At 34.0% G+C, this 21465-nt stretch overlaps 1 protein-coding gene across 2 annotated transcripts in view; it reads right to left on the reverse strand.

The window, feature by feature from the left end:
* Positions 1-6480: 6480 nt before the first annotated feature.
* LOC103575766 (uncharacterized) overlaps positions 6481-21465 on the reverse strand; it is an 83032-nt gene continuing 68047 nt past the window's right edge. For both annotated transcript variants that reach the window (XM_008555690.3, XM_053740094.1), the window contains 6 exons: positions 13180-13829; positions 12157-13083; positions 11510-11660; positions 9256-9493; positions 8818-9084; positions 6481-7913 (listed from right to left, as the gene is read on the reverse strand). In XM_008555690.3, coding sequence (XP_008553912.3) covers positions 7662-7913; positions 8818-9084; positions 9256-9493; positions 11510-11660; positions 12157-13083; positions 13180-13829 — 2485 coding nt within the window. In that variant the 3' untranslated portion in view covers positions 6481-7661. The remainder of the gene's footprint in view (positions 7914-8817; positions 9085-9255; positions 9494-11509; positions 11661-12156; positions 13084-13179; positions 13830-21465) is intronic.

Here is a 21465-nt window from a genome sequence, read left to right on the forward strand (position 1 = left end):
TATACAATCAAGAATACGCTTATCGATGACTCAGATTCAGATATCGAGGAAAAACAAAAATAATTAAAAATATTTTTCCGTCTTCTCAAGCTAATTATTGTTGTTAATTTTTTATAAATAGGAAATATCGATAAGGTGTTTTATGGTTTGGAGATATCTAGCAAAAAAAAAAAAAATGAGACATTAATCATGTGATCCAGACGTGATTCGCGGGACCTAGGATCAGAAATGACGGTTGAATATAAATTAATCTGAAACTCCGTCATCTTTGCACCCGTCCGACGGCATTGGAGTTTCAATCAAGCAAACGCACGACGTCGTTTATCTATCGGACGTACATACTTTATATATGTATGTATATATATATTCATAAATGTGTGCCCGTTTATCGCAGCTCGGCGTCGGGAAAACCAATTTGCAAATAGGTCGACAGTTAGCTCAACTCGGCATCGTGTTTAGCGAGAAGATTGTGCACGAGCACTTGCAGCCATTGAATCAGATCTCTGCTCCACTCTACTCTGTTCTATATCTACACCAGCTACTAGCTACTCCAATCCGGCTATCCCTTGCTTCACCCTGGCTGTTTCTCACTCACTCATTCACTCTCTCCACAACTCTCAGTCCGAGCCAGTGGGTCCTAGCTCGCATTCTGATCGCTAATTACTGAAGCAATTTACTCCACCGAGTTATATCGCAACTGTGTACCTTTAACACAATCGATTTACCCAAGTGCCAAACAATTATAACCAGCTAAAAAACTGAGCAAACAAACTTTATAGATTTATTTATACCGCCAGTTTCCAAGGTCCAAATCAGCGAATCAGATAAACTCGGACAAGGCTACGCTCTGTACAATATGCGTTAAAGATTTATCAACGTGAGAAATAGTTTAATTACATGCATATATAAACAGAAGAATTAGCGGCGTCCATGCGTAACCTAATTTAACAATCAATGAAAACTGGGGCATGATGGGACACCTCAAAAATTAAAAAAAAAATTTCTCTTACTGTACCGTCAAGTGAATTTTTAAATGATCCTTAGAACTGAGGGTAAAAATAAAAACAATAGTATTGGAGCTTAAAAGCCACAAGAATTAATTAGTCACTTAGGCATCCGGCGCTCGAATGTCCCCGGCCGTGGATTGCAGGTTATTAGGTGATCGGATGAGCGATTATACGTAATTGCTAATAGACTCGATCATGGAAATGGTTTAGCCTAGTGCTTCTGGCGTTTCTGTCATCACTTTACAGCCAGTACTCAGTACTCAGTGTTCTGCACTCAGTACCCTCTGTACTTTGTAGCTCTGTTAGTAAGCCCTAGTCTATACGCAAACTGAATGTACACGTTAGCCCAACAGCCAGAGCTGAAGGGAGTAGGTGGTTCAGTGACATCAGTGGTGTTACTGGTTTCGGTACTGGTGCTATACCTTGGTCCTAGTCGACAGCCGGGTGGAAATTAGAGATAACGACGTGTCGCTCCGCGTGATTTGCCAAAGGCATCGTCCGCTAGTTTCAGTCTACCATCACTACTATTATAACTACCACTGTAAATACCAGTTTCTGGAGGAGTAGTTGTAGTAGTAGTTGGAGTAGTATTCATCACCATCTCTTTTACATCCCATCCTCATTTACAAGAAGCCTCACTCACTGTGCAATGCAATACACTATACCTATAACTAACTCTTATTCTCAGACAGTGATTTCGACAAGTCAATTTAAGTTTTCGTTGGTTGGATGACGTTGACGTTAACGCATCTTGTTAGTCAGGTTTAATTCATTCTTAAGTCAATATAAATTACTGTTTAGTTTGTTCATTGACTCGAGTTACCAATTTATCTTAAATATAGATGTCTGCATACATATATATACATCTCTCATAAATAATTATATTTACTCTTATATGCAGAGGGGTATGTGTGTATATTTATATACGTATATATGTATGTTAGTTGGCAAACAGCTTGATGTGATGGTTAATTTAGTTATTCGTTACAGATTCGTGATCGCACTTATGATCCCCGAGGAAGCAGAACATAACATGGAGCAAGATGGATCGTAGTTGGAAAGTGCAGTCAACACACCAGAAGGTAATCCACGCTCGGCGACGTCCTTGCGGACGGTAATCGCTAGAGAAAACCGTTCAGCCGACACTCTGTTGTGCAAGGGACCGCCGTTTTTGATTATATTATATTAATGTAAGGTAAACTCGCCACCAAACAATCCTTGACTCGAGCTCGCTTTATTTTAGATCACAATCTTTTGAATTTCCTGCCACGAGCTGGCTATTATTTTTAATGACACTTTTGTTGCGACTATTGATTCTCAAATTTGCATAATTACATTCATACTTATTAATCTGTGCATGTGTGTAGTTGCGTGTGTGGGCGTGTGTTTGCTAAAAAGTTATCATTTAAAAAAGTATTTTTTTTGGCTTTGTATGATATTTATTCGCAACTATACTGTAGTATATGAGGACGATGTTGCGTATCGTATCAGAATATAACTTCATATCACTCGTTTCCCGTCCTATCCTCTCTCATGCATGACAGAGACACACGCGACAAACTGACATGTACACACCAGTCGACTAACCGCTGGAACATGTACATAGTTATGTATATATATGTGTATATATTTACTAATACGATAAAACCCAATGAGAGGTTGGTCGAATCGGGCTGAGCTGGCTGGTGGTCGCTTGGACGCTTGGATTCGGATGCGCGGAAAATATTTACCATTTAGAATATTTTGGAGATTGTTTAAATTAGTTTTCTCTATTTCACTCTGTATCAGCCCTTGTTGGACATATTGTTTCCGCTTCTGTTGTGGATATTGGCCATCCCTGTGACATTTCATCATCGGGCTTTGTTGGGTTGCTGTGCAATATTTAGGATAGACTGGGGCTAAATTATCAAAAAAATTTGTAATTCACTTTTTTGAGCCTTACATTGATTCTTGTTTGCTCTGAACCCATAATTAATTTTTAATTTTTAGAAAGAGCCATTTTTTCCCGGTCTTATTTAAAAAAACTGATAGATAATTTGAGATGATAGCTAACATTAGACTGCCGGAGAACTGTTTAGATATCGCAATAACCGAAGCATCGTTTTTGTGATAGTTTTTAATGGAGGGCAATATGGTAATTGGCAGAAGCAAAAGTCCTCTTACACGAGGGAGTAGGAAGTTTCTTAGCGCGAACACAAGAAAGAGAGGGTAAAAGCGCTCTCAGAGTTTCCGGCGGTCGACTATCGATCGCATCCCTCAGTCCCCGGCTCCTTCTCTATCTCAGCTGGTTCTTGCTCTCTAGTTGGGCTCCCCGACAATATATCTCGCGACAAAACCCCGGTGCCCCCGGGTTTCGGTCCCGACTGCGACTACGACTACGACGTTGTTTTATCGTTTTAAAGTTAACGTTTATTATTACGCGGATTCACATCCGGGACAACCAGAACCGGCGCGCACTAGAAGGCGGTACAGTGCAACCGGTAAAAACAAATCCTCAAGATAAAGGTGGGACTAAGACAGACAGATACTTCCGGGCTCCATATATTTATCGATGAGTTGTGTGTGACAAACAAATAAATAACCCGCTGAATTAAAATGTGTAAGGTATAAAATATTCTAGACAGAGTCTACATACTTATAAGCCAGGTCGATCGGCCATCGTCTGGTTCCATGCCACCACTTTTAAAAAGGCCAAGCAAACTTGTGAATGTGTGCAATCATGAGTTGATATGACGCTAGGGTGGGTGGGGAGCTAGATCGGTACTTCTATACAAAGTTTGATAATATGGATGAAAACTATATGGCTGCAGTAGGCAGACCAGAGCCAGAACCAGATTCAGAGCCAGAGCAGGAACCAGAGCCAACATGCATTCGCTATAGAAATGATCGGTGTCCAGAGAGCACCGGGGTCCTGGCACGCGTTATATATTTCCATGTAGATATTTGTGCGGGCATTCCCAAGGTGTACAAACGCATGCTTCAAAAGCGGATCCAACTCGCAGGCCGTAGTTTAGCTCGAGAGTCTGCCACGAGGGAGGGATTATGGTACGTTAGTTATTCGGTGCGATGAGCTCGTGCCCGAGTAATAACTCGATAATATTCGACGGACAAGGGACACACGGCATTCCGGGTGTCGTCAAGGATTTAGGGACAACAGACACCAGAGCATATATGTACACGTGGCAGTAATGGCCATGAAGGCTGCTTCGGGTCACGCAGGAAGTTGATGCCTGATATGGATAATGATAATTAATTTGTCGTTAATTAATTTTAGAGCCAGGCTAATTATAATTAAATACAATGGGTATGTTTATGTTTCATGTGTGCGTGTGTGCATGTGGGTATTGGGGATAAGATAAAGAGGAGAGACAAGTAATTATCTAGGCGTAAATCATTTTATGATTCAGAGGGGGGGGGGAGGGGAAGAGACTGGCAGGATGCTTTGGCTGTTTTTGGTTTGGGGATCGACTGCGGCGTAATGCGCCAATAAAAATGCAGAGTACGACTAGGTTTCTTGGCAATCGTGCCACTGGCATATACAGTCGAGGCAAAGGACCTGGGGATGGAGAATTGTGGAGGATGTGGATGTTGATGTGAATGAGGATGAGAATGAGGATGTAGAGATGTAGAAATATATATAGATATATATGAAAAGAGAAAATGGTTTTTTGGACGATTCGCGGGTTGAGAATGAGAGACGTTAAAATTTTTTCGACGAATAAATTCGAGTGTCCTCGCCTGTAGGATAATGCTGAGAATGTTTAGCCGACATGTGGGCGGGCGGTTGTATATAAAAAATAAAAATTATAACCGGGCAACATACGACTCGATAAACACACTGGGAAAAATATTAAAATGAAACAGTTGTATTGTGCGGTATAGAGAATTATTAAAAATAAAAATAATATAAAGTGTTATGATATTTTTAAAAAATGTAATAAACGCGAGGAGATAGAGAAGAGCTGGAGATGAGTTTGAGGAAGTGGAAGTGGAAGTAGAAGAGGTACGACTGCCGGGTAGACGCATTAGTCGGGATGTAAAAATGTCCTGTATCTCAGGGTGTTGCTGGTGTGGGAGGTGTAGATGCTTTTAAATTTATATACAAAGGACGGTAGGACGTCGGGATGGGAGGGATCTGACGAAGAGAGACGGAATAAACAGAGATATAAAAGGTAGTGGTATGATATTATAAACGGAAGAGAATGCAGTTAATATAACGTCAGTGGCGCTTGGCGGCTGTGGGACGCCGTTATTTGTGATGCATATAAATGCATCGGAAACGGGCTGCATAGTTGGATGAATCATAGCAATTATCATTTGTGCTGCTGGTTAAAGTGTGGCGAGCAAGCTGGGAATTCTCTTTTCATCGGTACCGGTACGACGAAAACCCTCTGCTCTGCTGGACCCCACTGGATGCTCAACGCAGATCACTATTTTCATCGTACTTGTATATATATTTCAGCCCATGAAATTTACATCCTTGATTCCATATTCATCTGCGTCAGCTTTTATTCAAACGCAAGCCAATTTATCCGTGTACTTAATAATTCATCGATGCCGTTTTTATACAGGGCATAATTCTCCATATCCCATTGATTGTTTAAATTATTTTTTGTCGGCTGGAATCGATAGTTTATTATTGAACACAATGGAAATAAATTTGATGATGGGTCGATTAAAAAGGCCAACGACATTTAAATTGTTTGCCGAGTTATTTTTAAGTTGGAAAAAATGGTTTTAACAATTTAGTGGTGATATCCATGCACTTTAAATGTGAAAGGAACTTGATACGTTTGCTCTTCAGGTATGCGGAGCTTCTGGGAAACGGGTTAGTACTGTGGGTTGATAAGACCGGAGTAGTCAGTTCGATGTACCGGCGCTCGGTAGTCATTTTATTAAAAGCTGCTAGTGAAGGAAACTATACAGCTGAGAAGTTGGCCGGGAAATTTAATATATTTTGATGAACGATATACTGAAAAATTACTCTCAAGATGCTCTTTCGGAATTCACAATTGCTCCAGTCATAATATTAATATTTAATTAATTATTATCAATTAACTCAATGAAAAAATTAATTTGCAATGCCTATGAACGGCAGAAACTCACAAAAATCTGCTGATTTACGGGTTTAACCACTTAGGGACCCCCTGGGTGGCTTCAATATGAATTCTTAGTTCATACTTTGCTTGATTTCGATTCAGGGCATTGAAATCTAGTTCCAAACCAATTTTTAGCTTGATCGAGCCATCATTAGATTTTCTAGGTCGATTTTAGAGATGCTGCAACTCATCTAGGTCTCGAAAAAATTTCAAAATCAAAAGTTTAAGGAGAAATAAATAACGAAATGTCTTCTTAACTACAATCACATTTACTAAAAGAAATCAAGTAATTAAAAATAAGAATATCTTAGTGTAAAAGTGACTGTAGTCAGGAGACAAGACATCAGCAAACGTACAAGAGCACATGATTTCAGTATTTTATTTAATAATAAAAATCACAAGCGGAATATCCTCAGCAGAGAATTAACATAAAAATAAAAACATAATTTTCAAAGTATATTATCATAATTAATAATTAATAATCAATAATTCGATTAATCTACATGTGTTGTAATGAGTGAAAATGGCTCGTGTTAACATATATTTAATTTGATATATTTACATTGCCGTAAACTACTTATTCCATAAATTTATTATTTCTTTTTCCAGTAGTACAGTATTTTAAACAATAATTATCATTTATAATATTTTATATTACGTTTATTTTTAAAAAATAACAATCATAATAATTAATATTATAATCATTATTAATATATAGTTTTATTATTATTATGCTTATATCACAATGTGTATATAAGAAAGGCACCAAATAACAAGGCTTTATATCCAAAGCCCGACCTATTCTCGCGATCACATCATCAGCAATCGCACACAGCTGCGCAATTTATTTTAAGTCATATATATGTATATATACTCATTAATTGTTGCTCAACATTTATCAATTTTAAATTGTCAATAATGGCAAATCCATCTCGCTCTCATTTAATTAATTTACAATTAAATTCATTTCATATTAATATAAATGTACAATTTAACCCTGTACATATATTTTTATTTCTCAAAATATTGCACTGAATCCAATTAAAAAAAAATTACAGACAATTGTAAGAAATAAATTTTTTATTAACTTTCATAAATAAAATCAAGGCTGCGCGAACAATTTAGCAATCATTATTTTCATTCGAGTTTAAACCCGGATTATTACTTAACATGCTGATGCATCTTGACCGGAGTAATAGATAAAATAAAATAATAATTAAAAAAAAATAGTTATGGAAAAGAATTACTAATAAAATGAGAGATGACGCGAACTTAACAAGGACTAGGCACTCAAGATTCTTACGAGAGACAAAAAACACGATCGGTAAGAACCTTGTAAGCAGGAAACACGCTCTCGTCGACGTATTACATATTTATTTATATATTTATATACTTTTATAGATAGTCTACGTAGAGTTTTTAAAATAATTAAGATACAATTACACTTTAGCGAGTCGCGGTTTTAATTTGACTCAATGGTCACACGGTCACAGCGTTTCTTTATTTTTTGTTAAATAATTAGTGTTTGTTAGTTTAAAATAGAAGATTATTATCACTAGCCAATTGCTTCTTTAAGAGCCGCAAGCTGCTCCTCGCCGAGTTTAACTTTGTCTTGGATTTCTCGTCCGTCCATTATCAGCTTGGTCTTCATGTTGATAAAATGCTGGTAATCTAAGAACTCCTCGTCGTTCAAATACTTGGAGAGAATCGCTGATACGTTCACACTGCGCTTGTCGATGTTGCTCTTCAGGATTTTAGCTTCTTCTAATTGCTCGAGTAATTTGTCTCTCTTGGATTCTAAAATTTTCTGTAATAAAATAGTAGCGCGTTAGTTTCAATCGATATTGTGGCTAAACTACTCGAGTTGTGATAAAAGTGATAGAGACTTTCTTATAGGAAATTTAATTTACTGTAAAATTGGTCGGATTGATTTTTGTCGTATTCTTGATAGTTTGTTCAGTATTTTGAAATTAAAGGCGGGAACAAACTTTTTTTAAGATAGGAAAAGTTCAGGAGCTTAAAATTGAAATTGCGAGTAAACTATTGAGTTTATGGGAAAATTTATAGAATACTTTATTATAGAGAATTTAATATTCTACAAAAAAGGCATCAATGAATTTTTATGTAACATCAATACTTTCGTCGAAATTTAAGTTTCAAGTTTAATAGGATGAAAATTTCAGACTTACAATAAAAATTTTATTTTTTATGTCAAGATAAATATATTTATATATGTTTTTTATTTTATGAAGACAAATAAAATTATCTTATAAATTGTATAAACTTTGGACGCAGTTTTCCGATAATCATATTTATGTTTCGTGTTCACTTTTCTCCCAAACTAACAAAGATAAATTTTTTTGTCTTCATTTCCAAGATAGAAATTTTAAAAAACAACATAAATTTATCAGTTAATGAAAATTTTACTCGAAAACAATAAATAGGACGTAGCAAAAAAATTTTCTAAACTGAAAAAAAACTTTTTCAACTATCAGTTAAAATAAAAAAGTAAACCGGAAGTAAATGTAATCAATCCAATTAATTTGAAATGCAAATTTCGACAGTAAAAAAAATCTAAATAAACTATCCACTAAAAAACTTGTCACCGTTATAAATTACCCATCAATTTACATTCCATTAAATCCTTATCAGTATCACATCCGACAAGAGCCAGCATTTAAAATACCAACATTACTATAAAAAATACTTACTCTCTCAGAATGATCAGCAGGCATACCATGGAGAGCATTTTCAGCTCTCGCAAGTCTGCCACTGAGTCCCAAAAGAAGACTCGTTATCTTGCCGACTTCTTCAACATGCAACCGATACTTAGAGGCCTCCGCAGGTCTCGCGACCGCTGAAATCCTCGACGCGACTTTAGCACCCAGCGTTTCATTAAGTTCTCCTTCTTCTTTGACAGCTTCTTGCTCAGCTTTAAGCACCACAACTTTTCTGTCCAGCCTCATCACCAATTCCTCCTAAAAAAAAATATAAAACAAATTAACAAAAATCCAACCCTTCAATTCTCAAAATTAAATTCAATTTAGAAAACCTTCTCTTTGCTTTAACAAAATTTTAAGACCCAAAAAGATCAACATTTCTCTTAATCTAGATCTTAAATATTATTTTTATAATTAATTAAAATTTACCTTCTTCTGCTTTAAATCAATGTCGTTACTCTGCGGCGTATCAACGCCATTAGTAACTTTAACATCAGCAATATCCTGAGAATATTGAGTTAGGAACCTTGCTTTGCCTTCCGAAGTTGTCAAATACGTTGATGTTGGTGACAACGGACTACTCTGATCACTATTATTATTATTAATATTATTATTATTATTATTACTGTTGTTTGATGGAATGTTTGGTGTCGATGGCATCTCGTTTCTAAATCAAAAAAAAAAATAAATAAATAAATTATTTAAATGAATAAATTAAAATTAATAACAACAATAACTCAACAATGTAAAAATAACACACACACAGACACTTATATTTAATAGACAAAGATAAAATCTTATTTTTAAATAAAGATATTGACGGAAGATTACGTCACAAATGATGAATCATCGGTGAATCAATATGCATTAAGGTAGATAATGGCAGTTATAAGTTATTTTAACTGCTAGTTCTCTCTTATATATATTATATATATATATTTATAAATAATAAGAAGAAGAAATGAAGAATGAGAGAGATAGCAAGTGACAGAAGATTTAAAATAATTTATCATGCTTTAAACATTGAACACTAGCTGACGATTCTCAACACGTGATATAATTTTACACTCAATTACTGACCGCATCACTGATTTATTTATTATTATTGTTGTTGTTGTTGTTATTGTAGCTATAGTTTTAGTTTATCTTCATATTTATCGATATATCATGTTTGAAATGTGTTATAAAATTGATTGATTAGGATTAACTGATAAAGATCGGGCTTAATTTAACAGCCGGTGAGTTATTGAAGTCCGGTCGCGGAAATAAAAGAGTGGAAAAATTACAGTTTCAAATATCAGCAGTTCCTCGGCTTCGAAACTGTAAAAATTACAATATTTTAAGACGTAGTAATTATTACAGTTTCATGTAGACTGTAAAAAATTTCCGGAGTAGTTGACTGTATTTATTTAATGTCCTTAGAGTGCAATTCACCTCAAAGGAAGTTTATTTTAATATTAAGTCCGAATCGGAGTAAAAGCGAATTTAAATAAAATTCAGATCACTCCGAAAAAACAAACTCCCTATTTACTTCTTATGCTGAGTGATTTTTTTTTAAACCCCGGAACTCTGAGTGGCGGAATGAATTCGAATTTAAATAAAATCCGTAATTACTTTGAATTAACTCCCGACTTTTTGAAGTGTGACTTTTTTCAGTCCTTAATAAAGTTTCATTCATAATATAATTTAATTCAACTAAAAATATATTAGAAATCTGGAAATTTTGAATCAATAATTATAATTTATTACTTTACTACAAGAAAAAGTTTAAATTACAGTGCAAAGTACGATACTTGAAGTTTTTTACCCGAGGGCCCTGTTTTCACACTAAAAACTCTAATATTTCCACTGGTATTTTTTCCGTATTTTTAAGTTGCGCGAAACTGATGGCGTTTTATAGACGGTTACTTAAAGCGAACTGCTGCTATGAGTATAGAGTATTGGGTATGAGTTAAGTGTAGACTGTACAGTGTAGAGTAACGTTGACAATATCATTTATGGTGATGATTGGGCAATTTTCTAGGTGGTCTGTGCACTTTCTCTCTCCTTGAGCGGCCGGCCCGCGGACCAAGAGAGTTATCGACCACGCGTGATCTTACCGAGCTCTGTACTCTGTACTAGAGAAAGAGAAATGGATAATCTTTGTTTTTAACTCACGACGATGACGATTAATGTCTTGTGTTGAAACAGGGTAATTTTAATATTCTTTTTATGACCAAGATAAATTGCTGGGGTCAATAATTAAGAGAATTTTATGGATTTCTGAGTTAAATATGCGGTTTCAAGTATTGGGAATAGCAAATTTAGTTTTTAAAAGAAGCTTCAAGTATTTTTGCGAATGTTAAAAAATATAGTCGCGATTTTTTTTTATCTATTTAAGGATTTGAAAAATTGCCGCGGGAATTTTAAGAATTTAAGATTGACTAGATTTTGAGTTATTAAAAAATTGTTTAATAAATCATTGGAGAGATTGGAGTAAAAATAAAATAAATAAAAATAAAAATAAAAAAATAAAATTTGAGTTAACGGTAGATCCGGTTGTAGATACCGGAGTCAAACTAGTGGAACTAATACATCAGAGTTTAAGAATAAAATAAATAAATTTTGACCGTGATGAACTCTGTTCCACGTGGAGAGACGTCACGCAACAACACGTGCTACAGTAAAAAAATCACAAACTTACTTTCTATCGTCCTCAGTTCCGTTTTCCGTGGCAGTGGATATCGCGGTGGATTCCATTGACACCAGACGTCGCGGACGCGGCTGCAGCGTTGTCTCAACCCTGAACAGACCGGACACGTAATCCGTCGGCTTCTTCAACTCTGGCACTGGCACTGAAAATATTCAGCATATTTTATATTTCAAATTTTAATTACAACTAAAATTAGACTTGCGTTTGAAATATTATAAATATTTAAGTAGATTAAGTAGTTGGAGGTCTGGTTAATGCTTGAGGCTCCGAGGAATGCGTTTAAGTGAATGAAACATAAGCGACGTAATCAAATAAACGTTTAGTAGATAAAAGCGTGTTGGTATTTATTAAATTAAAAGGCCGATGCACTGTCGGGCTTCGCTGGTGGGTTTCAATCCTACGCAGCGACCGTTAAACTTCATTAATAATTTTATTCAAATAAACTAAATATTTTTTACACCTTTTCTCTTCTGTATTTACTTTTTTTTGTTTGTTCAAGAGATAAAATATGTTTTAATGCAGGCAGATCAAGATTGAGGCTGAGTAAAATTTCATCTCGATATGGAAGAAAATGCGTAGGAAGAATAAGTGACGGTACTAAATATAAATCTATATATATATATGTAATATATACGAACCTAGAATTGGAACAAGTTTATCGTTGGGTCCCAATTGATTGGCCAAGTCCCGACTTAACTTCTCGCACTCGATTTCCTCGGGGAGTTTACGCCGCGGCTCGGCAATCATCGGACTCTGGTTGATCTCTTTCACGGGCTCCTCTTCGTCCAGAGCTTCTGTCTGCGAAGCGACGTCCATGGTGGTGGTGTTGACGCGGAGAATAACTTCAGTTCTTTGCACGAGAGTGAGGCCCTCGATTCCGGGCTGCGGCGACACGCAGGGAGAGGCGACTTTGCCTTCGACTGGAGAGTATCTCGGGGATAAAGAGGAAGAAGAGCTTGAAATCTTGGAGGCACTTGACAGAGACGAGGACCTTGAACCCGAGGAAGGCGACCGGCGCAGACGACTCATGAACAGATTCTCCGTTTGACTGCCGCCCAATTTAATCCACGAGCTCTCTGTCTGCGCGGGACTGGACACTTTGCTGCGCGGACTCGGGTACGTTTCCTTCACGTTCTCTAACTCCGGAAGTGACTTCCTGTGCTCGCTGCGACTCTGCAGTGAGTTGCTGTTGGAATAGATTTTAGACGGCGAGGAACGCGAGTGCGTTAACCCTTGATCTAGTGAAGATCTTGAGGAACTGGAACTCGAGCAGCTGCCGGATCTTCTCGGCACGGCGCCGCGTGATCTCAACTGGACTTGGTCATTTTTGTGTAGTTTTGTAAACCTCGGAGATGTTGTCGGTGGCGATTTATCGGCAAATGGCGAGCTCGAAGTTGACGTCGACGTTGATGTTGAAGACAACGAATTGTCATTATCAATTTCAGTGGTGGTTCCAGTTGTCGAGTGTCTTTTTTCTGGCAAAATATTTCTACGGTTCAACAATTCGACATTTCGAGATGTCATTTCAATAGTTGCGCTTCTTTCAATATAAAAATCTTCGATTCCTGAAAAATAAAATAAATTAAATTTATTAGACATGCAAATAATTAAAATTAACGAATTATTTTTATCCCATAAAATATTAATTAATTAAAAGTTACCATTTTTAGTCTCACTATTAAGTAATTCAGGTTCTCCAATAGTTTCACAATTTGCCGCGAGCTTACGACGCTCGCGTTCAAGCTGCCGGTTTCTGTCATTCAAAACTTGAACACTCTGAGGCGACACGCGTTCTTTGAGGTCTCTCTTGTCAATTTGCCGGTGCAGCCGATCTTCGTTGTTGTTATTATTATTATTATTGTTATTATTATTACTGTTAGAATTATTAATATTACTATTGTTATTATTGTTATTATTATTAAGAATGCTGTTGTTGTTACTTTCGGATCTGGGTCGCGTGTCGCTGGCCTGCAGCTTTTTGCTGAGTTCATGCGACAGCTTACCCAGTACCTCGACCGAGTGGGCGTTCGTGCGCTCTTCGATGCGATGATGAAGAGCGTCGACGCTGTGAGACTTTGCCAACTCATTGTGACTTGAGTTGTTTTTGTTATTGTTGTTGTTGATATGATTATTATTATTGTGAAGCGGGTGGTGCGGCGTAACGCGCAACAAAACTGGATCATCACGGTCTCGAGGGGGCGGCCAATCTTCCAGTCGCGCTGTTGGTGACATTGTACGTTTGTAGCTGCCTTCGCTATCGGGAGCGCCGCGTTCACGTTTGTATGCCAAGTAGGATGCCTTTGATTGGCTTCTGCAAAAAAAAAAAAAATTTTTTTGTTTAATTAAAAATTTAAATTAAGAAAAAAATATTTCATTTATACGAATGTCTTAAAAATAATTTGAGGAATTATTAATTATAAAATTAAATTATCGATAAAAATAAACAATAAAAAATAATACTGATGTTATTTCGCAACTGATAAAATAAAAGTCAGTGTAAAATATATTTAATTAAATTTATCTATCAAACAATCATTAGCATCGATTGTCAATCGATCTCTTTAATTATCAGCTGATTGAATCGGTGGTTAATTGAATTTAAAGTAACGGATTATAAAAAAAAAAAATATAATAATAGAAGAAAAGAAAGGCTCGATCGTGATAAGGCATTGTACGGTACCGCGTTAATGACTTATGCAATAATAATTGATTTCATTACTATTCGTAAGATTGCAGGATTATATTGATCTCATGCCCACGAATTTACATTTATTATTATCATTATTATTTTTTTCGTGTTATTAAACCGTTCGATTTATATGGAAGACTACAGTCATCTGGTAGTGAACGAACCTCTTGAATTTATTCCCGGTTTATTTAAACTTAACTTTTAGCCAACAAACCGAGTCCTTGTGTCTCCGAAATGAGAATTATTGTTGTGTTACTACACTACATATATCTCGTTCTTTCAGATAAGATGCCGACTTTGATATTGATGTGACGTCCGTTCACCGCAATCATAAATTTTCTTTCCTACAGTACCTTAAATGTCACTTTATTTTATTTTTTTTTTTTTTTTTTTTTTTTTTTATTACAAACTTTTAAATTAACATTTTAGTTTTTGTAAAAAAATCAAAATTTCGGGGAAACTAATACAGATATGATAAAAATGTATATAGACAATTTTATAGCTAATAAAATTATCTACAAAAAAGGTCTCATTACATTTTTCGGTACATTCAATTATTTCCACGTAATTACGGCTTGAAATAAAAAAATAAATCTAAACACTTATTTTTAAATTAATTTAATCCTTATCTATTTTCTTGATAACTTCGAAACTATCAGAGATACGTTAATAAGTTTGAAGACCTTTTTTGTAGAGAATTAAATTTCCTACAATTTTTGTTTGAAAATTTTTTTTCTAAAGTCGATAGTTTCGCTACAAATTTTATTGGAAAGTAAAAACTCCTTTTTTTATTTGATTCCATTGAATAATTCGATTAAAAAAAAAGATTTATGAATATTTAAATAAAATCTTTTGTTTGTTCAAAAAAAAAAAAAAACAATAATAATGATTACTATGCTGTAAAAAAAAAATGGTGTGATGATTTTAAAATGATAACCTTTTTGAGATCAAGGAAAGTGTTTTGGATGGATTTACGAGCTTGTGTATATTGATAGCTTTGTTCTCAGCAGCGAACAATGCACTTGCTGATGTGACGTTTGATTAATCGTGGCATTGATCGATCGACTCGGCAAATAACATTTTGGCATGAAAATAAATTAAACATTGAACAAAGCTCAGCATACGCGGACAAGTTAAGACGCAAAGAGTAGGAGGTACGAGAAGAAAGAGGACTATCGATATATGAAGCGATGAGAAGCCAACAAAAAAAGGGGGAACTTAATTCAGATCACGCACTGTCGGTGTAGTGTGAAATTGTGCTGGTTAAAGTGCGCACTGTAAACTCTTTTTGTGTGTACACTTTAGTAGTCTGGGATACTACGATACCCGGGTAATATAAAGGATTGACGAGTCTATTCGAGTCACGTACGGATTTCCTTGGATCGGTTGTGTGTCCAAGTAGAGTCGAAAGATGGAACTAACGACGTCCTTAAGAATTTACTGGGTACGCACGCCACACGTCTTTAATTCCTACTGCGATTGTATTGATGGATAAATATACAGATGTATAGATATTAATGTATTTAATTTAATTCTCTTTGTTCAGTAGCATATATTCATATCGAGCTTATTTACTTTTTATTTATATACTTACACTCATACTCATACTTATTATAATACCTCACCACAAGGATCGATCTAAAGTTAATGTTCTGATGGAATTTTAATCTCTTTATTAAGTCTGTCTGCTATCAAGAGACATCGTGACTACTGTACTATACAGTCCACCTGTATTTGTACACCTTGTACATATACACGACCTTAATACGACGTGCGAACGGTTCCCCAATATTTTTTTAAATTTTAATTCAAATTACTGAATAAAGAACAAGGAGCTAAAGCTTCATGGCATTTTTAGTAAAGAAGAATCCATTTAAATCGCGGAAGAGAAGACTGCAGAATGAGTGGCAAATCTACTTTTTCAAAAAGTGAACGAAAAAAAAATGTCCTGCAAAAGCTCTCCTTGAAAGTCCAAAAAAGATAAACCTGAGGATTTTTTGTGATATATTTGAATGAAATTTGAAACGGTCTCTTTTTGACATGCCAATATTACCTCCAAGTACTTGCATTGAGTATTGGGGTAAAATGGGCATTTAAAAAAATTTTAAATATAATTTTTAGAATCTGATTGTAGTCGAAAAAAAATATCTAATTAAATTAATTGTATGGAGAGAAAAAAATAGTGTACGGTGTTCAAAAGCCACAAGATTTAATTACTCGCTAGACCGACTTGCCTCTTCCTCTTCTATAAGAATAGAATTACTGTTAATGTGTACTCAGTTAAAATCAGAAGACTCTTTGACTATAAAAATTCCCATAATTCAACAACATGCCGAGTTAAATAAACAATGACACGGTAGAATTACAAATTTATGGTTATTCAAATACTCATATATATGTATACATATATTGAAAGTAATCTATTGTGTTAAGGTAATTAATATTTGTATCGCGATATGATTGAGCACAGGGAAAGACAGGAAATAAGTAAGGGAACCTCGACCCGATTTAAAATAAAAGAAACTAAAACTAAAACGATTCCCGCGTCCTTGGTATTACATACAGCCGACATGAAAAAACAATTTGTCAGCATTTTTATTAAAACATACGCTAGAGTCTGGCATTGTGGAGTTAAATGCTAACGAGTCACTAGATAATTATTTCAGTACTTAGCATTACTTTTAAAAGTGAAAATAGCCTTGGTATGGATACTAATCGCGGTAATCAAAAATAGTCTGTTGATTTTGATACCCGCGATTTATTTGTTACATTGATGAGTTGGGTCATTGATCTACAAGTGGATTTTTATCAGATGGGCATTTGGTTATTGAATTAAATAAATTTAATTTTAGGATCTGGCTCAGGAGGTTTCGCGGCGCGAGTTGGCATGCAGAGGCTTCGGATCACGAACGGAAGGTGCGCCACGCCTACCCTCGCAATTCTTTCCGTTTCAGTTACTGTTGCTTTTATTTATTATTTATTATTACTATTATTATCATTATTAAAAGTATTGTTCTGCAAGTGAGTTTACTCAAAGAAAACGAAAACGATTATTTACGTGACATTTTTTGTCACCGGTCCAGTTTCGATCGACTCATAACTCAAAGTTTGTCGTCTTAACAGAAACTGCCACGTGATCAAAGTTCTTTGACCTCTTTAAAGTCCAGGCAAACTACAAACGCCTTTTTAAAATATTTTAAGACTAAAAATCACCAAACAAATCATTGTCAAGATCAATAAGAAACTACTGATAAAAGAATGGCCATTCTTTTTTTTTTTTTTTTAAATAATTAACATTTAAAATATAAAGGCCGTTAATTTGTGATTCAAATTTCCGTCACTTAAATCTAAAAATATTAAATAAAATCCACAATCTTATTCATTATCACTAAATCAAATAAAAATAACATTCCATTGTTATTCAAATATTTACTTTTTTTTAAACCACGACCGAAATATTCCATTTCTATATAAACTGAAAACAAGTTAATTTAAAAAAAAAATTGAATTAAATATGTCAATTCTCGGCAATTCAATTAGATAATTTATTGTCTATGTTATTCTGATATTATGATATAACGGCGGAAGAAATTGTCTGACTCAATAATAAAAAATATGAAAATAGAAAAAAAAAATAATAATAATGGGTAATAATAATAACCGTAATAGAGTTGAGATAATAATATATTATTATGAGAAATTGTAATAGTGGTAATCTACTAGCGAACCGGAATGTAGGGATACATATATATATATATATATACATATATATACATATACATATCCATAAAAAAGTCTTTGCACTGACTTATTATTTCAGCAACAAAATCTTTAAAAGTAAAACGTGATTTGAGTGCCAAAAATGTATGAAAGTACTTTATATGGTTAACTGTTACTTTTAAAAATATATGTGTCTCTGTTTTTTGCCTCGATCCTTTTTTTTTGAGTTGTGTAGTATATACTATTGCACAGATAAAAGATGCCGAGGACATAAAGGTAGAGGTCAAAACCTTCGCCTCGTGAAACTAGTCATCGTGCTTGTTTCTTTTTACTACAGTACACATATACATATACATATATATATACATATACATGTAGATATATTTGTACTGACGTAGAAAACACAAAACAGTACGCATAAATAGTATTAACGATTGCGCAATAATCAACGAGTATACGACCCGACAATGCGGTTTACTGTAATTACATTGCGGCTCTTATTCACTTTGACTGTCGCATAATTTTCTATTCTTAATATCCGACAAGATTTATTTTATAAATATTATTCTATTCTAAATTCCTTATACATCTATAAATATATATAGTTAGAAATAGTAAAATAATAAACTTGAGAACGAGAATTCAAAATAAATATGTAATAAAAATATTTTAATGTCTTATTTACTTATTTATTTTATTTATGAGATTTAATTACGGGACTGTAATAATAGTTATGGTTTGACGTTTGATTGTTGAATTTAATTATAAAAAATAGAAATTTGAAACTAAAATCGTGAATTGTTTGTTTCATTAGAAAAATAATATCCATATATATATTTATGTCAAATGTGTGCCGTTAATGTCTTGTTTGTCCATTTGTCCGCGTGCCGTACGTCCGAGACTCAGATTAATGTATTAAAACTGTGTCAAGAGAGAAACTTTGCTCTTGTTTTATTTTGTTTGAAAAAAAAAAAAAAAAAAAAAAAAAAAAAAAAAAAAAATAGTACCTACGTCATCGCGAAACGTCATAAAAAATCTTGACACGTTTTATTTCGGTTTCTTTAAGGACTGGAGTGTCAATGGAGACTAATTTAATGGTAACGCTAATGACCAAATACTTGAACGGAAAAAACGCGGAAATTAAATATCATTATTTTAAAATAAAAGATGCATTTTTTAGGGATAGAGGATGGATTTTACAACAAAACCTCGGTCCTAATTATTATTTTGTCAGATATCAAGAATTTTCTTACAGTTAAGATAAATAATAAGATAATTATGCGGATTAATTTTTTAGAAGAGTTTTCTTTGTTAACTATGTCATTTACACCTCACGGAAATGTATTAAGGCGAGAATGAACTCTAGTAAAATATGTGTGTATATATGTTTGGTATTGCGAAGGCGCTAAAGTATATTAACATACTCATTATTTTTTTTGTAAAAGTACTTTGAATTTTTACCGATAAAATTTTTTTCTTTTTTTACAAAATATGGAAAATAATTTTAATCCAATCTGATCCCTTTTCAAAAAAATTTTCTTTAATTTTCCGAACAAAAAGATTTTATGAACATAAAATTTGAAAATTTCTAATAATAATGAATAAAAAAAAAATTTGTTTTGAATTTTGTTGAGCAAAATTTTGAAAATAAAAATTTGAACTATAGAATTAAAATTATGGGAAAAATCGGATTGACGTAAAATTATTTTCCAATTGATCAGTGCCGATTTATTCCACATAATTTTATCACTATTATTATTATTATTATTATTATTATTATTATTATTATTATTATTATTATTATTATTATTATTATTATTATTATTATTGCATTTCATTTTTTTTTTGCTGGTATGAATGAGTTTATTGCACTCATTTAATTTCTCATTCACTATCAGCATCACTCTCTCCGTTACTCTGTTTATTTGCCTCAGATTCATCCTCAGGCTTTACTGGACATTCCACAAAGTATCCATGTATCCGTACGACTCTCAAATACACACAAAACTACTATAGAGAAAATGAGTAAGAGAAAGAACGGCCTTCGTAAATATGCGAGTCGTTTAACAACTCTAATTACTAAGTCGCGTGAAACAAGTCTAACTAAAAAAAAAAAATTGCCTTCGCCAAACTTTTTACTTTTTATTTTTCACACGCAAATAATTTTTTTTTGCTAACCAACATCGTAATAGATGCCTTTAAATAGCGAAAATAATTTTAAAAAAAATAATAAAAAATAATAGCGACATATTGTCAAGTTGACACGATAACGAGCAGTTGCCATGCGGGTTGATAACAAGTGATTAAAGAATGAGACCTTCCCACGCTTAGACATTTTTTGACCTGAACACTTGTTGCTAGTTTTGTTCTATCGATACCACAAATAAAATATTCACAGCTCATTTAAATAATAAGCATACTTGAATTAATTGCTAGTCATTAGTCACCGGCCATTAGTCATCATCACAGTCATAATTATAATAATAATAATCAGTTATTAAATTTAATACCAATACCAATTAGAAATAAAAGATAAAAGTATGTTTACATATTTATAAAAGATGTTATAAAAATATGTATTTAAATATATCTATATATACATATACCTGAGAAGAGAAACAAATCGAGTGTGATATGACACGCGAGACAGGAAGAAGAGGAAGAAAAATAATGATACTGGAATGATGACAAGTGGGAAAGAATGTGGATGCATGGAATGTAGTACGGATTGTAAATAGTTAATTGGTTGAGTTGCTACAAGTAATTTAAGCCCACACCTCGTAATAAAAATAATAAAGTTTGTTTATCAAGGGAATTAATCGCTCGTGGGAGGTATTTTGTATCAAAGTAAAAGTTGTAATCTATAGGATCTATTAAATAGCCTAAGCTACTGCTCTCTAACTCGGTTGACATCGTAAGAGTTGGATGAATATACGATTACTGATCTCGTAAATAAATAATATTTTCGAAACAGTAGGAGTTTGTTGATGACTAAGACTTTCTCAAGAAGATCCAGTTGATTATATTTTAAATAGGATTACTGATCAACCGTCAACTGTGTAACTGACGTAAAGATCTCTCGATCGTTGAATCGCGACTAAAAATCGTGGAGCCGACACAAGATCGGCGGGACACTTTCATCTAAAGGCTGCTTAACAATCGCTGCACATTTACATTAGTATTTGTATCAGAATAAAGGTACCCACTATTTTCACTATTTTCGCAATGCAAAACACTTACATTACATTAAATTACCAGCATTCCGAGTAATTTTGTCCGTTTTATTTTTTCGCCGACTGGGTGGAAATAAACGATATATACAAAACATAACACGCTTCATGTTACATTACACAAAATACTCGACAATTTACAAGACCAATTGCCGGCATACCAGCCATAGATATCTCTATTTTTTTTTTTAAATATCGCTTTGCTCAATACTCTATATCGATCCCGCCTACACAATAGATAGCGAAAATAAATTTATTTATTTTTATACAGAAAAAAATTTGCGAAAGAGAATATGCCAGACTAAAAT

Source organism: Microplitis demolitor, chromosome 6, assembly GCF_026212275.2.
Source record: "Microplitis demolitor isolate Queensland-Clemson2020A chromosome 6, iyMicDemo2.1a, whole genome shotgun sequence".
Classification (NCBI taxonomy): Eukaryota; Metazoa; Arthropoda; class Insecta; order Hymenoptera; family Braconidae; genus Microplitis; species Microplitis demolitor.